The sequence below is a fragment of the Oryctolagus cuniculus genome, chromosome X, assembly GCF_964237555.1.
Source record: "Oryctolagus cuniculus chromosome X, mOryCun1.1, whole genome shotgun sequence".
NCBI lineage: Eukaryota > Metazoa > Chordata > Mammalia > Lagomorpha > Leporidae > Oryctolagus > Oryctolagus cuniculus.
The window spans coordinates 112,688,867-112,706,476 of record NC_091453.1 but is presented as its reverse complement, the minus strand read 5'-3'; the positions used below and the strand labels follow the sequence as shown (position 1 = coordinate 112,706,476).

Genomic DNA, 17,610 nt, shown 5'->3' with positions numbered 1-17,610 from the left:
TTTGCTTATAGCCTTATCTAAATAATGACGGAGATTGTGGATTCAAAAGGCTTCCATAGCCTAGGCAGTTCATTTCAAGAGCCTTGGGCGGTCACTGACGTCATAAGTAAGAGTGTTAATTATTAAATTAACAACAGGAGTCACTGCAGTAACTCTCATGCAGGATCTCTGTTCTCAATGAGTTTTATTGAGAGTTATAAAACAAGTTCTCAAACAGGGTTTGTGTATGTGTGTGTATGTGTGTTTTGTGTGTGTGTGCAAATTGTTGAAATATTTACTTTGTATAGAGTTAGTCTCCTGTGTACAAAGTTAATTGAAAATGAATCTTAATTGAGAATGGGACTGGGAAGGGGAGAGGGAGGAGGAGGGGTGGGAGTGTGGGTGGGAGGGCGGGAATGGTGGGGAAAATCACTATATTCCTAAAGTTGTACTTATGAAATTTGTATTCCTTTAAAAAGAAAAAAAGGAAAGGAAGGAAGTCTGTATTCCTTAAATAAAAAGTTTCTCAGTAGGGAAAAAATAATTAAAAAAAAGAATAAAGTGGACTTATGTCTCATGCCAACCACAAAACTAAGTCAAAATGGATGAAAATAAGAAAATTTTAAAAGTCTTTGCTTTGTAATACACAGGAGTAACTTTCTGTGACTTTGGAGTACACAGTGATTTCTTAGAGATGATACCAAAAACACATGTAACAAAAGATAGAGGCAAATATAGCTGATGTAATTGTATCAGACTTGGAGCTTTTAAGGGATCTGGTGGTTTTTAAGGGACCTGGTGGCTGATGAGGCTCACACATTCCCTGGAAACCAGGGACAGTGAAGTTTCTGAGTGATGGATCTGACAGGGTCATGGGCAGTGCGTGGTGAGGGTGGTCCAAATGAGTAGTACTGAAGACCAGACTCTGCCCCCCAGTCTTCCAAAAGAACTGAGAAGTTGGAATCTCCTGAGACTGGGAAGACATCCATGACAAGAGTATTGGAGGCAGGAGAGTGAGGCTGCAGAGGCTGCACTTCAGAAAGTGGGACCCTGGATGGATAAATGTGTCCCCTCACTTTACTATAAGTCACCTCCTAGTGTCCCAGAATGCTTGGCCCAGCAGGGCACCCTGAAGAGAAACCTAGGTTGTGCCAGAAAGTGGGTTTGTGTGGGCAAAGCAGGGCACTGTGGGTGGAGAATCTGGGTGTAGAAAAGTCCAGGATCTAGGCAGCTGTCTGCAATGGAAGGCAGGTGCTGAGGAGAAAAGGGGGCAGGGATTCTGGTTTCAGGGCTTGGTCTCAGATCCCAAGGCCACAGGGAGCCCACCAGCCAAGGTCACAGTGGACTATTAATAGCCACTAAATTATTACCTATTGATGGGCTTTGACAAGTGGATGCCCTGACTCTTAAGTGATTCACAGGCGTGGGGCACACTGGACTCCCTTGTGTCTGCTTCCCCATAACCAAAGCCTTTGTAGAAAACAACAGTGATACCATCCCAATGCCCTGCATGGTACTACATCATCTCACCCTGCTGTTCATCTAGCCACGCTCACTCCAGGTCAATTTGATGACCTACACTGGAAACTATGTCCCTGGATCACAATGGGTGCTCTGCTCTAAAGCCACAGTCTGCCTCACCTCCCAAGAAGAGCTGAGCCCAGGCTGTATTAGGAGACCCAAATGGGTGTGAAAGTTCCGTTTTTCTGCTGTATCTGTGCATTCTGAACAGGAATCCGTTACTAAGAGTGCAGACAGGACTATGGAAATGGAAGAAGGGGTAGGGTACCCAGAGCCAAGGAAGGAGAAAATGACCTTGAGTCCATGAGGAGTGGAATCTCTAACCTGGGAGTTTGAGGAGTTAGAAGGCTAACAGGCAGTAAGAAAAGGCCCCTCCATCAAAGAAAGACATACCTTTCTCTGAAATGAGGATAGAATTTCCACTTTGCCTTTGGCTTTGCCTAAATACTGACAGAGAGTATGGTATCAAAAGGCTTCCATAGCCTGAGTATCTCATGGCAAGAGCCTTGGGTGATCACTGATGTCATACTTAAGAGTGTTAATTGTTAAATTAACAGCAGGAGTCCCTGTGAACTTACTCTCCATGCAGAACCTCTGTCCTAAGAGTTGTACTATGAGATTCAACTGTAAAACTTGTTCTCAAATAGTTTTTTATATTTAGTATGTGTGTGTGTGTGCAACTAGATGAAATCTTTACTCAATATAGAGTTGGTCTTCTGTGTATAAAGTTAATTTTAAAATGGAGCTGCACTGATCTGAAGCCAGGAGCCAGGATTTTCCTCCGGGTCTCCCATACAGGTGCAAGGGCCCAAGGACTTGGGCCATATTCTACTGCTTTCCCAGGCAGTAGCATAGAGCTAGATGGGAAGTGGAGCAGCTGGGACTCAAACCGGTGCCCATATGGGATGCCGGCACTGCAGGCAGCAGCTTTATCCGCTATACCACAGCACCATCCCCTAAAGATGAATCTTAATGGAAAAGTGGGTCTGGGAATAGGAGAGGGAGGAGGAAGTGAGGAGGGATTGGGGGTGAGGGGGCTGATGTGGTGGGAAGAATAAAGAAGTATTTCTAAAGATGTACTCATGAAATTTATACTCACTAAATAAAAGGTTTTTTTTTTTTTTTTTTTTTTTTTTTTTTTTTTTTTTTAAGAAAAAAGCCCCTGCAGGAATAAGGAACTGGGTGTTTGTATGAACGCTGCCATTGGCTGATTACACACACAAAAAAACATTGCCCTAAGAAAATGAAAAATTGGTAGTTTGGGAACACAAAGGATTCTGTATCCTTATAAGAAACTAGGTTCTGCTGCCAGACCAGAGCACGCCACAAAACAGCATGTTCTCAACTGTTACATTTCTCAAGAGGTCCGCCAGGTACCTTCATAACCATGAGTACCTCCGAGAAACAGGAAAAAAAAAGGAGATTCCTGGTATTGAAACTGTGTTGAAGAATTGATCAACTGATATGCATTCCCTATATGAGCTCCCAAAACCCAAACATTGATGGCCCCCTCTCATGTGTACCCCTCGTGGGTAGCAAAAATCTCTCTCAATAAAACTTTCACTTTTGCACATCCTCACTGTCTGAGTCCCAATTCCTCATCTACGTGAGACAAACAACCGACTCCAAATTCCTGTAAAAGGAGCCTGCTTCCATTCTCAGCTGGTTGCCGCTTCACCTCCCAGGCACTCCCGGAAGAATACCACACAGGATAACCTCCACCCTACCAAGTACAAGAGGGATCCGAGTGAAATCCACTTCCGGTTGGCAGTCGCATTTCTGTGCTCCCCTGTGGCGGGAAGAGCCAGGAAGTCCCGCCCAACTGTGCATGCCCAGCGTGTACTACGCCACCGCTGGCTGCGTGGTGGACTCAGCGCGCAAGAAAGCCCCGACAACAGCGCCCAGGAGGCAGAATCTTTATCGAAACAGTCTTGTGTCTGCTGTAAAGCAGTGCCTAGGCTGTGTGACGGAGGGACCATGTTCCGGCTTATTGCAGAGAGTCTTGTCTTAGAGGCGAACGAAGATGAAGAGGCACAGAATATGCACCCTATAAGAGTCCCGGAAGGTATAGTTCCTTTTTCCTCCCAACAAGGGCCTTGTCCATAGTGGCGCTCCATACTGTTGGCTCAGGGTTTTCAGGGGCGTTGAGGAGCTCGGCGGGCCCAGGCAGTCGCCATCTTGGTATGGGGTGGGGGTGGGGCGACCTCAGTACCCTGAGCGTCTGTGTCCCAGACTACTATCTGCCCCAGTCCTGAGCTCTTCTGACGAATGACGGTCCTGGGGGTGCGTTTCCCTCTTGATTTCCTCCACAAATTGTGGGAATTATCTTGCGTACATCCTCAGTGATTGTGTGACACATTTCTCTTTATATGTCCTTAGTCGAGGATCTTCCCTTTTGAAGGCAGATTTCATTGTTTTTTAGTGATTTCTTTATTTCATTATTTGAAAACTATAGTAGGGGCCAGCACCCACATGGGAGATCCGGAAGAAGCTCCTGGCTTCGGATTGGCCCAGCACCAGCCATTGCAGCCATCTGGGGAGTGAACCAGCGGATGGAAGACCTCTCTGTCTCTCTCTCTCTCTGTCTCTTTGTCTCTCCCCACCCCCACGTCTGCCTCTGCCTCTCTGTAACTCTGCCTTTCAAATAAATAAATCAATCTTTTAAAAAAAGAAAGAAAAGTATAGTAACAGCAAGAGAGGGAAAAATGGATCATCCATCCATTGGTTGCCTCCTCAATTGGATGCCACAGATGGTGCAGGGCCAGCCTTAAGCCAAAAAGGAGGAACTCTATCCGGGTCTCTCATGTGGGTGGGTGGCAGGGACCCAAGTGCTAGACTTGTTCTCTGCTGCATCATAGGCCCATAAGCAGGATATAGCTGTGACTGAATTGGCACTCCAGTATGGGATGAGGGCATCCCAATAGGTGTAAAATGCCAGCCCCTTAAATTTCATTATTTTTGCCCACTTTGGCATTTGTTTGAAACTGTGTGGATGAGTAACACACTCGTATATGTGATTTCAAAATAGTTTGTACCCAAATAAGCATGTTTAATCATGAACTTTCTTTAAAAGATTTATTCATTTATTTGAAAGGCAGAGTTACAAAGAGGCAGAGGCAGAGGGGGAGAAATCTTCTATCTGCTGGTCACTCCCCAAATGGCCACAACAGCCAGAGATGTGCTGATCCGAAGTCAGGAGCCAGGAGCTTCTGCAGGGTCTCCCACATGGGTGCAGGGGCCCAAGGACTTGCACCATCTTCTACTGCTTTCCCAGGACATAGCAGAGAGCTGGATAGGAAGTGGAGCAGTCAGGACAAGAAACAGCACCCATGTGGAACTTCGGCAATGCAGGCAGCGGCTTTACCCATTACACCACAGTGCCAGCCCCAACCATGAACTTTTTTGAAGGACCCACATATCTGTTGCTCTTAAGAGGACAGGGACTACATCTAGTTTATTTTGTTCCCATTTTGCATCCTAAACATCTCCCTGAGTCTAGCATTGAACGCATGCCCTTTGGGTACTTTAGAAGGGCTGAATATTGTTGGTGGAAGTCCAATCAGATGTGAAACAGTTTGCTGGGTGGATCACGTCCCTGCTCTGAATTGAATTCTGAAGTAATGAATTCTGTTTGGGATGAGCCCTTGGATGGGCCCTGCACTGGGCAAAGACACTCAACGCAAGCAGGTCATGAATACAAACCTCCAAAGATGGAAGTCCTAGGATTACCTTGTCAGTTTTACAGCCGAGTCAGAGAGACACAGCCAGGGAAGAGGATGTGTCCATCAGATTCACACCCACACTCTGACACCTCGGCCCTTTGCTGCCTATACTCTCCCACCTGTGCAGGCACTTGCATTCACTAGAGGAAATTCTCGTGCCTTCAGGAGGAAGTGCCGAAGAGAGTCTCCATTGGTCAGCAGCATTTTCTCAGCAAGGCCTTGTCTTTCTGGTGCTGGCATGTCCCTGTTACTTCTCTGCCAGCAGAGCTGAAACCTCCAGGAGAGGTGGCTGAGTCAGCAAAGTTTGCCACAGAGGGCTGTTCCTTAGCTGTTATCTGAAATCTGTCACTGCAGAGCCCACTGCAGAGCTTATACATATTTTTGTCTACAGCGACACGTGGAAGAATCATTGATGTCTCACATGTTTTCATATACCTGAGTGGCAGTTGTCCCCTGTACCTTCTTGTAATTTATGGTTTCAGCTGATAATTTTATCTTTGTCTCATTTTTTTCTGAATTTCATGGTTTCCGATGAAAAATCTATGAGAGTTCATATTTCTCTCACTTGTTCTACCAGTTTGTCTGTCTTTAATGGAGTTACCTAAGGCGCTGTGTTTCACAGTGTAGGCTTTGCAAGCTGACACACTGGGTTCAGATCCCAAACTGTGGGTTACGGTCTCTGCTTATTCTGAACACTTTAATAAATCCAAGTGAGTCTGATGCACATTTGAGTGTGTGACTTAACTCCCCAGATCTCTGTGGTGTTTATCAGCTGAGATATTTAAGCATTTCCACGTTATACTGCTGCCTATGTTGATAATGATGAAACCATACAGTGGTAATCAATGCTGAAAGACTCTCTTCAGGTAGATACAACTAATATTTACCTGTAATCTGTGGGAGACACTCATAGTTCTAGGCAGTTTACATATGTTAATATTTATAATAGCCCTATAGCGTAAATGTTGTTAATATCCTGGTTTTACAGATGAAAACAAATTCAGAGAGACTAACAAGTCTGTGCCCACAGTTACGCACATGACAGCTGTGATTCAAAGCCATGCAGTCTGGCTCTAGAGCCAGTGCCGTTAACCCTGCAGCTACACTGGCTTGAACCTTGAGCCACTGTGCTCTACAAAAAAAAAAAAATAGTGGTACAAGCACTTCAGTGTAAGCACTCTGCCTGCACAAACCTGTACCCTTCCCCACTGTGCTCTACTGGCACTGTCATCTGCATCTCAAATCTAACCCACTTTATTTCTACTTTTAGATAATTGCTTCCCACAGCTTCCTCTATGGGGCTTATTTGTAATGTGTGTTTGCTTTGTGAGTAATTGATGAAAGCTTTTGTTTGCCTGTCTCATAGATGACACCAATCTGCCAGCTGCACATGGAGCAATAGGAATTTCCTGGGGTGATTTTGGCTTCATTGATGAGTCTGCCTTCTTCATCACTGATGTGTCTGGCCGTATGCCTCTGAGCAATGACCAAAATGTTGCTCCTTCTTTGGAAGAAGATGAGGCAGCTCAGGTATATTAAGCCGTCAACATAAGAGTGGTATGAATTTAGAGATCATCTTTATTTCTGGAGATGCTTTCAAACTAGCTTCTATTTTCACTCTCTCTGAGCTTTCCTGGTATAGTATTTGTTGAATGCAATTGGAAGTCTGAATTGTATGGGACATTTGTTCTTATTTTTGTAGCAGTTTCTTTTCAAAAGTGTACATCAATTCTTTAGCATTTAAAATTTTGAGTAACAATTACAATTATTTCAGTCAGTACTACCTTGCAGCTTTCTTTTTTACCTAAGTAATAGATTTCTGCATTTGTTAATAATTTTTTAAAAATCATTATTGAGGTATAATTAATCTTCTATGAGGTTCTCCAGTTTTAAAATAAGCATAAATTGATGGTATTTTTAGTGAAGTTACAGAGATTCACAGCTATCACTTAAGTCTATATATTTGCCACATTAATTGGTATAATAAAATGATGGTTCAGCTATATTATACTAATTGGCACTCTCAGTAGCAGACTGTGAGACTGCCTGGCACAAATGAAAAGCGTTGTCAATCTTTGGACTCTCTGGCAATCTGAACAGTAAACAGGGGTCTCATAATTATATTTGCACTTTTCAATGTGTCAGTGAGAATGGAATAGCTTTCATTTCTAGAGCTATTTATTTAAGAGGGCTATTAGAGCTATTTATATATTAGAGATATTAGAGGTTTGTTAGGAAATTTATGGAATGAACATTTTCCAGATATTTCCAGATAATATCTTCCAGATATTTATTTATTTGAAAGTCAGAGTTACACAGAGAGAGAAGGAAAGGCAGAGAGAGAGAGGTCTTCCATCTGCTGGTTCACTCCCTGATTGGCCACAATGACCGGAGCTGTGCAGATCTAGAGCCAGGAGCCAGGAGCTTCTTCAGGTCTCCCACACGAGTGCACGGGCCCAAGAACTTGAGCCATCCTCTACTGCTTTCCCAGGCCATAGCAAGGAGCTGGATGGGAAGTGGAGCCACCGGGACTCGAACAGGCTCCCATATGGGATGCCAGCACTGCAGGCAGTAGCTTTACCCTTGAAGCCACAGCGCTAGTCCCCCAAGACTGTATTTCAATTGTGTTTCATGGAGTTTAATGTTTTCAGTACTACAAATGTGTCCATCTTATCCATATGGCTTTTGGGTTCAATAAGAATCCTTACAAAGGCCCATGTGCTTCAAAATTTACAAAGGTATTGCTTATGTTTTCCTCTCAAAGTTATTTATTTGTTTACATCTAAATATACTACCTGCCTGGAATTGATTTAGATGTAGCCCCTGAGAGAATACAGATTTTTGTTTTGTTCATTTTTGTCTTGCTGGCCCTATCCTTTTAATGCAGTAGTCCATGTCTCCTGTACTAAGTTGAAGTGTCCCTTTTTATTATACACTACGTCCCCATAGTTATTTGGAACACTTGGGACATCACGCCATACTCATTGGGTTGTGTTATCTTGTCCTGAACTTATAATCAAAGATTTGGATCACTGAAACATTATAACATATATTCAGTGTTTGTGATCCTGGTAATCAGGTGCAACGTCTTTGGAAATTCCTTGTCCATTTCTACTGGCTGTCATCATGATGTCATTTTTTAAACAACTGTATTTAGCCCCCCCCCACCATCAATGGCAACACCCATTTTCTTTTTTAAAATTGGAATGGCTTTGATTTTAAAACACTTAACTTAGGGAGAAATAACACCATGATAACTTGACAGGCAGAGTTAGACAGTGAGAGAGAGACAGAGAGAAAGGTCTTCCTTTTCCGTTAGTTCACCATCCAAATGGCCGCTGCGGCCGGCACGCTGCGCAAATCCGAAGCCAGGAGCCAGGTGCTTCCTCCAGGTCTCCCATGCGGGTGCAGGGCCCAAGGACCTGGGCCATCCTCCACTGCGTTCCCGGGCCCACAGCAGAGAGCTGGACTGGAAGAGGAGCAACCGGGACAGAATCCGGTGCCCCAACCGGGACTAGAACCCGGGGTGCTGGCACCGCAGGTGGAGTATTAGTCAAGTGAGCCACAGCACCGGCCCGCTTGTATGCTTTTGAATTGTTTGGTACATTTCTCCTACCAGGGTCTGCATGTTTCCTAAGTGTATTTCCCAAACTGTTTATATTTGTGTTCCTTTATCATTATATATTTTACTGTTACAATTCCTTTAGGCTTTTGAAATAAACTTTTTAAAGGATAAGTTAAAATAATTATCGATATAGTTAATCTTGTAGATATTACTGAAACATTTTTAAATGATTGGGGCATAATATATTATTATTATTATTAAAATAGCACTTGCCAGTTGAATGTTTAATATCAGCTTTCTTTAAATGTGAATAGTTTTATATACACAGAAAATCATAGGTAAATAATTCAAAGTCCAGAAGTATATAGAGTGAAAAGTAAAATCATCCTTCTACCTCACTGAGCAGCTATTACTCCTCAAACATGGTACTTTTCTGTGGTTTATGCTTTCATAATAGAAGTCCTCTTCTTGGGAGCACTTGGAGTGTGTGCATAATATTCTATAATATTTTTATCCTTTTTTGAGAGGAGAGAGGGAGGAGGATGTGAAAAAGGCAGGTATGGTGGGAAGAAACACTATATTCCTAAAGATGTACTTATGAAATTTATACTCAGTAAATAAAAGGCTTCAAAAAAAGAAAATACACTGTGTATGCCTATTCAAACCTGGTTGACCTTTGTAATTGATTTTTAAAAAAAATTTAAGCTTTTATTTAATGAATGCATATTTCATAAGTACAATTTTAGGAATACAGTGATTCTTTCCCCCATACCCGCCCTCCCATCCCCACTCCCATCCTACTTCCCACTCCCTCTCCCACCCCATTCTTCACTATGATTCATTTTTAGTTTAACTTCATATACAAAGAACCAACTCGGTGCTAGGTAAAGATTTCAACAGTTTGCACTCACCCACACACACAACATATAAAGTACAGTTTGAGAACAAGTTTTGCAGTCAACCCCCATAGTACAACTCATTAAGGACAGAGCTCCTACATGGGGAGTAAGTGCACAGTGACTCCTGCTGTTCATTTAGCAATTAGCATTCTTATTTATGACGTCAGTCATCACCCAAGACTCTTGCCATGACCTGCCAAGGCTATGGAAGCCCTCCATGACCACAGACTGCATCAAATTTGGACAAGACCATAGGCAAAGTGGAAATTCTCTCCTCCCTTCAGAAAAAAAGTACATCCTTCTTTGATGGGTCTCTCTTTCCACTGGGGTCTCACCTACAGAGATCCTTCATGTAGGATATTTTTTGCCACAGTATCTTGGCTTTCTTTTTTTTTTTTTTTTTTTTACCATTTAACTTGTTTAATGTTTCTTCACAAATGGTGAAAAATACTAAAGTACAGACAAGGAATAATCATAATGTTGTGGCCAACATTATAAATATGGAATTATAAATTTAAAACATTTTCTGGTTTAAAAAATAAATCTGGTAGTCAATGCGGCTCTGCGGGCGTCAGCGTCTAGTAGGGCCGGTCTCTGCGCTCCTGGCGGTGCTCCCCTTTATCCATTTTTCCAGGTCCTCCACGGCCACCTCTTCTTCCTCCCATCTGTTCCATCATAGGTCCAGGTGGACCCCCTGGGCCACCTCGTCTTCCTCCTCCAAAGCCACCTCGGTCCATGCCCCGGCCACCACGGAAGCCACCTCTGTCTCCACCACGGCCCCCTCTGAACATTCCACCGGGCCCACCGCGGTCCATGAGGCCACCTCTTCCACCCCTCATGCCACCAGGGCCGCCTCTGCCACGATCGCCACCCGGGGGCAGGAAGGGTGGTGGCAGGAAGCCCTCGGGCTTCGGGGCCTTACACTGGTTGCATTCTGTTCTCCAGGCAAAGTTCTGGTTTCCACAGCCCGGGTTGGGACATTGCCAGTCTCCAGCTCGGTGCTGGGCGTTCCCTCCTCCAGAAGGGTTCCCTTGGGAACCCCGGGGCCCTCTCGGGGGGAAGCCGCCTCGGTCTCCTCCATGGCCTCCCATGCGACCCATGGGCCCACCAGGACCTCCGGGGCCACCTGGACCTCCGCGGAGGGGCGGCGGCATCCCTCGGCCCTCCCGGGGCGGCATGCCACCCCGCATGCTGTTCATTGGAGGCTTCTTCCGGGCCAGAGACACTTTCAGTTTGCTCCCTTGAAAATCTTTCCCATCAAACCATTCCACAGCAGCCTTGGCGGTTGGTGGGTCTTCATAGGACACTGTGGCATCACCTTTGGGCTTTCCTGTCTCCTTGTCCAGGTATACATGGATCATGGGTTGCCCAGTTCTCTTGTTCATCTTAACAACCCCACACTGCTTAAAGAAGTCTGCCAGATCATCCACAGTCACATTATCATTTAATCCTTGCACATAAATCGCACTGTTGTCAGAGTCTTCATCCAGATCTACAGGTGGGCCTAGATCAAGATCTGGTCCTTCATCCATGGGTCCACCAGGCTTATTGAAGCCACCTCGCTCTCCAGCGCTGCCCATTCCACCGCGTCCTCCTCCCCGCCCACCTCTGCTCATGCCTCCACGATCAAATCCCCCTCTTCCCCTGCCCCGGTTATCAGGGCCACTCATGCTCCGGTTCTCTCCTGGTCCGGAAAATCCTCCAGACTCCTGCCCATAAACACCCATGCTACTGGGGTGGTCCTGTCGGAATGAACTCTGCTGCCCGTAGCTGCTGCTCTGTTGGCTATATTGACTTGGAGCCTGGCTGTAGGATCCAGTTTGGGGGGGGTAACTAGTGGGAGGCTGCTGCCCATAGCTGCTTTGTTGACCATAGCTACTCTGCTGTCCATAGCTGCTCGGCTGCCCGTAGGTGTTCTGCTGAGAGTAACTGCTCTGATCGTAACTAGTCGGCTGGGAAGAGGAGTAGCTGGTAGGAGGATAGGATGGTGGTGCGGTGACTGGCTGCATGGGGTAGCTCCCAGGTACCTGGGGATAACTGTAGTTACTCTGTCCATATCCTAGGCTGGGCTGGTTGTAACCCCCAGTGCTAGACTGGGGTTGACTAGTCTCTGCTGGCTTGTTACCATCCTGTGGTCTTGCAGGTGCAGTGGCTGTGGGCTGCTGCCCATAGGCTGGGTAAGCAGGCTGAGTGCCATATGCAGACTGAGCTGCATAGGAGGCCTGGGTGGTGGTGACTGTAGCAGTGGTGGTATCGTAAGCACCAGTGCCATACCCCTGGACAGGCTGGCTGTATGCCTGGGGGGCAGTTGGAGTAGTATAACCAGTGGGAGGCTGTCCGTAGGAAGTTGCATAGGCTGTCTGCCCATAGGTCGCAGTGGTCTGAGCCTGGCTATAGCTGACATCAGTGGGCTGTCCATAGGTTCCATAGCTTTGTTGCCCATATGCCTGGCTGGTCTGTGCATATCCTTGAGTCGGCTGGGCGGTGTAAGCACTGTAGCCCTGCTGGGCTGCAGCTTGGCTGTAGGTACTGTAATCCGTGGACGCCATTTTCTCTCCTTCCTCCTCGTTCTCTCAACGTCCATCTCCCTCTCGCTTTCCCCCTCAGTATCTTGGCTTTCTATGCCTGAAATGCTCTCACAGGGCTTTCAGGAAGCCTTAAGGGTTATTCTGATGTCAGAGTGTACTTAAAGTGATTATCATTTAGGAGTCTGCTGTGTGGACTGCTTCCCATGTTGGACATTCCCTCCATTTTAATTTTGTCTATGACTACTAGGCATTTGATGTTATTTATATGATCTCTTTAACACTTAATCCTGTCTGTATGTTCACTTTAACACTTAATATGATAATTTTAACATTGAAGATGGTGTTTTTGCCACCAATTGTAATTGGATTGGAGTCCCATGACAAGTTTTTAAACTATACCCTTAGAAGTAAGTCCGTAGGCCTCTAGGCAGAACTACACAGCTTTACAGTTATAAACATTCTCCTCCCTTTCTTATTTCTCCTCTTATTTTTTACTGGGATCTATTTTCAAATGACTTTATACACATATGGTTAACTATGTTATGCAGAGTTCGACATACAGTAAGAAGAAGAGAAAAGAAAGATAAGAGAAAAAATAACAATAAAAAACTGTTCCTCGATAGTCAAGACAAGGGCTATTCAAGTCATTGTTTCTGAAGGTGTCAATTTCTCTTCTACAGCTTTCATTTTAGGTGCACTATTAATTCTCACAAGTCAGGGAGAACAGACGGTATTTGTCCCTTTGGGACTGACTTAATTCACTCAATTCACTCAGCATGTTTTCCAGATTCCTCCATTTTGTTACAAATGAGCGGATTTCATTTTTTTTTACTGCTGTATAGTATTCTATATAGTACATATCCCCTAATTTCTTTATCCAGTCTACTGTTGATGGGCATTTAGGTTGATCCCAGGTCTTAGCTATTGTGAATTGAGCTGCAATAAACATTGAGGTGCAGACAGCTCTTTTATTTGCCAATATAATTTCCTTTGGGTAAATTCCAAGGAATGGGATGGCTGGGTTGTATGGTAGGGTTATATTCAGATTTCTGAGGAATCTCCAAACGGACTTCCATGGTGGTAGTATTTTTTTTGTTCTACTTAATACCATTGGTTGAACTGTTTAATTAACACACAGTTATTCTTAGGTGTTTAAATTTAACTGAAAAGTGGGAATAAGAGAGGGAGGAGATGTACAGTTCTGCACATGCTGAATCTGACTTGCTCCAAATGGTAGAGTTAGAAACATGCCAGGGTATTCCAATTCAATCCCATCAAGGTGGCATGTACCAATGCCATCTCACTAGTCAAAGTGATCAGTTTCAGTTCATAATTGATCATAATGATAGGATTAAGAGTCAAAGGGATCACGTAAACAAGACTAGTGTCTGCTAATACTAACTGATAGAATTAAAAAGGAGAGAACAATCCAACATGGGAAGCAGGATACACAGCAGTCCCATAGAATGGCAGATGTCCTAAACAGCGCTGTGGCCTCAGAATCAGCCCTTAAGGCATTCGGTTCTGGCTAAGAAGCCCATGAGAGTATTTCAGGCATGGAAAGCCAAGACACTGTGGCAAAAAAAAAAATTGACCTAAATGAAAGATCTCTGTGAGTGAGATCCCAGCTGAAAGAATGGGCCATCAAAGAAGGAGGTACCTTTCTCTGAAGGGAGGAGTGTACTTCCACTTTTTACTATGACCTTGTCTAAATAAGATTGGAGTTTGTGAACTCAAGAGGCTTCCATAGCCTTGGCAGCTCATGACAAGAGCCTCAGGTAATTACTGACGTCATAAATAAGAGTGTCAGTTGTTAAAACAACAACAGGAGTCACTGTGCACTTACTCCCCATGTAGGATCTCTGTCCTTAATGTATTGTACTATGTGATTTAACAGTATAACTATTACTCAAACAGTACTTTACACTTTGTTTCTGTGTGGCGCAAAGTGTTGAAATCTTTACTTAGTATATACTAAGTTGATCTTCTGTATATAAAGATAATTGAAAATTAATCTTGATGTGATTGGGATGGGAGAGGGAGGGGGAGATGGGATGGTTGCAGGTGGGAGGGAGGTTATGGGGGAAAAAGCCGCTATAATCCAAAAGTTGCACTTTGGAAATTTATATTTATTAAATAAAAGTTAAAAAAATAAACAATTAAAAATTTTAAAAAAAATTTTGTGATCCTTGTGCCTGGTGGGGCGTGTTGTGAGGTGGCCCCCACAATTGATTGGTGTGTGCACAAGAAGTGAATATGGCAGCCCACTGCTTATACTTGAAAATGTAAACAATCAATATGGCTTCTCCCCGCCAGCTGTAGGTCCGGTTGGGGGTAGGAGGAAGACACAGATGGATCGTGGTGTGTCCAACCTCTCCACCTGTTCCCCTACAATTTCTCTTTCTTCCCACTTAGAGCTTCAAGTGCCGTTCACCAGGTTTCCCTATCCGCCGCTGTCTGCAGCTCCATGGGCTCGCAACCTCTCACCTGGTTTGCTGGTGGAGCAGCGCCTGTCTCCTTGCTCTGTCCCTGCGCTGCTCCTTCGCTACACCTCCGCCATTTCTCCTTCCTATCTGCTCCCCCCAGCGTGGACCTAAGCAGTCTCTGGTGGACTACTGGGTCACTCTGGGCGAATTTATGATTCCGCCATGTGCTTGTGTCCCCTCTACTTATTAACTATCCATTTTGCCTTGTGCTGCTCAGAACGTCCTGCTACTATACCGTTATTTTCGGTTGTTTTCCTTAATTGATTTTTACTGATACTAATACGGAGAAAATACAGCTCACTTTCCTTTGGTCAGGCAATTCTTTTATAGGAGTGATCCACTTTTGTTTTTGATGAGAAATTCTTGTAATGTGCTGCTAGATTTGCTTGCTTTCTTTTTATTTAGATTTTTTTCATTTCCATAAATGGAGTTGATTTATCATTGTCTCTCCTTATGATAATTTAATCAACTTTTGGAATTTCTTTTACATTGGAATCCTGCAAAGAACTCGAGAGCTTTCCTTCATTATTTACATGTTTGCACCATTTCTCATCAGAATTAAATAGTCTATGAAGATCAGAAAGGAGTCATCTCTCAAGCCACTGCGTGAGTGGCAGTGTTTAGTAACTCAGCAAGCTTTTCATTTATTTATGTTCATTTCTTCCAGACCTACAGGTTTGTGAAGTCTCTGATTTTGGTGTTTGTTTCAATGACAAAACCTGTAAATCTCCCTGCATCTTCACCTATCCCCTCCTCCTTCTGTTTTATTAGAATGGAAAGAGTCTGTCTTCTCTCATGGCCAATTCTCTGTACCTGTATTTTAGATGTCATTCTCTTTGCCTTCTCCACACCATTTCCTGCACTGTAGAGTGCTCTCATCTACCTGTCTTTTCAAGCTTTTCCTCTGTTAAGGAATGAGATACAATAGCTGTTAAACATGGCCAAATCTTTACTCACAAAATACAAGTCCCAGCCCTCAACATTGCCTTTTCTTTTGGCTCCCCCTTTCCCTTTACAAGGTGACAACTTGACAGAGTTCCTGTCTCCATTGCCTCCCTTCCTGTCCATGTTATCCTGCTAGACTCTCACTTCCTCATCCATATACCCACTATGAAATCGAAACTGTTTTTGCTCAGGTTGCAGCATGCTACAGAATATAGGGTGATTTCTATGCTTGCTAATTTTATGGACAACCCTCTCAATATCTTGCTGTGAGGATGAGGAAAGAACTGACAACTGACACTGAAGGCAAAATAAGATTGAGAGAATTATTTATTTTTATTTTAAGTTAGGAGAGACTAAGATATGCTTGGACATTAGTGCAAGAGAAAGGGAAAAATTGAAAATAAGCCATCATTGTAGGATTAGTCTTCATGGAGGACAGAGTGCTGAGTTGAGTGGTCTTGGGCAAGGGCCTGAATGTCCTTCTATTTTTATAGGAGGGAAAGCAGAGGAATCAAGGCCGGGGTCGGGATGTTCACACAGGAGCTCCTATCCTATGGCCTTTATTTCTTCTGAAAACTAAAAGACAAGGCCTGCTTATCTGTTGTGCATTGACTTTTGATTAATCAACATAAAATATTTTGTAATTTAAAAATAGTGATGCAATAATTTTTAGGTACAGATAGTTTCGGATGGTGAGAATGTATATTTCCTAGTGGTATAGAGTAAGATTATTGGGTAGCATTGAGTGTCCATGTGAGATCTGTATCCCTTATTGCAAGTGAGTCCAGACAGTTGAATTTGTTTTTATAGCCATTTACATTTTGAAGTAAATGAGGAGAACAGTTGGATAATTGGCCTTCCTGGGCATGAGATTTTGCCAGTTGAGAATGACCAAGTGAATGAAGTTTAGGAATTGTTGAAGTTTCAAGGGGAGACAAACTCAAGGAGGCAGAATAGGAGTTTGACAGGAGACTGGGGGTCAGGTTCAGTCTTCAGGATGGGTGTGAATTTGTGTGGAGGCAGGGAACAGAGAGGTCAGATGTGGTAGGGATCTCCCACTTGGTTACTGAGTAGTAGAGGTAGATGGAAAGAGGTGATTGGGGTACTTTCTCCTTCCATGTGAAGGAAAGATGAAAATTTCCACTAGATTCATATGATAGCTAGAAAGACACAGAGAAATGTGAATAGACCATGAACTAGGCTATTTACAAGGAAACATGAAAATGAATATACACATCCATGGATCAAGTTCCCACTCTAAACTTCAGAACAAAAAATTCCACTCCCAAGAGTTCATTCTACAGAATTAAATTGGGCAAGTAGATACTCTATTAGGATACAAACCTATTTTATCCTTTAAAATGATGAATGAATATTTATGGGGAGAAAAACATCTGGAACAGGGTAAGTACCAGTATGTGCTGAATGATTTTTTTCGGTAAACTTTGGATTTACGGACAATGGTACTTGCTTTGCTTCTTCACTTTCTCTGCCTTTTTAAAAACTTTTTGTATAACCATATGTTATTTATGTAATTTGACAAGCAAAATATAAAATGAAGACCATTATACTACTGATAAATAAAATTTTTGGAGAACTCCTTCTTGTTGATAAGTTGAAGCCCAAATCTGACTCTTTTAAAGATATTCATTAATATAAATAGAACAGATTTCATGTATTTAATAGGTACAGATCTAAAGAGATAACCATATTTCCTTCCCTCAACCTCTCCCTCCCTCAATTCTCACTCCTTCTTTTCTTTCTTTTTTTTCTTTAAGTTTTGAAAAAACTTAATTTTAGTCCATTCTATAATCACAGGCTTAATTCACTACCATGACTCTTTTTTTTTAAGCCTCTCAATGTCCTTGTGGTTTTCCAAGTGTACCTCTTACTTGTGTCCTCACAGTGTCTTAAATCTGCAGTCTTAGAGTTTTCCTCTCTGTTCCCCAAACTTGCCTTGTGTTT

General features: G+C 43.5%; 1 protein-coding gene and 1 pseudogene across 1 annotated transcript in view; one reads left to right on the top strand and one right to left on the bottom strand.

Moving 5' to 3' along the window:
- Positions 1 to 3,338: 3,338 nt before the first annotated feature.
- Positions 3,339 to 17,610, top strand: part of LOC103351977 (cancer/testis antigen 55) — a 29,045-nt gene continuing 14,773 nt past the window's right edge. The window contains exons 1-2 of the mRNA XM_017349945.3: positions 3,339 to 3,565; positions 6,589 to 6,752. Of these exons, the coding sequence (XP_017205434.2) occupies positions 3,478 to 3,565; positions 6,589 to 6,752 (252 nt within the window). The 5' untranslated portion in view covers positions 3,339 to 3,477. The remainder of the gene's footprint in view (positions 3,566 to 6,588; positions 6,753 to 17,610) is intronic.
- LOC100355330 (RNA-binding protein EWS pseudogene) lies at positions 10,069 to 12,287 on the bottom strand (annotated as a pseudogene).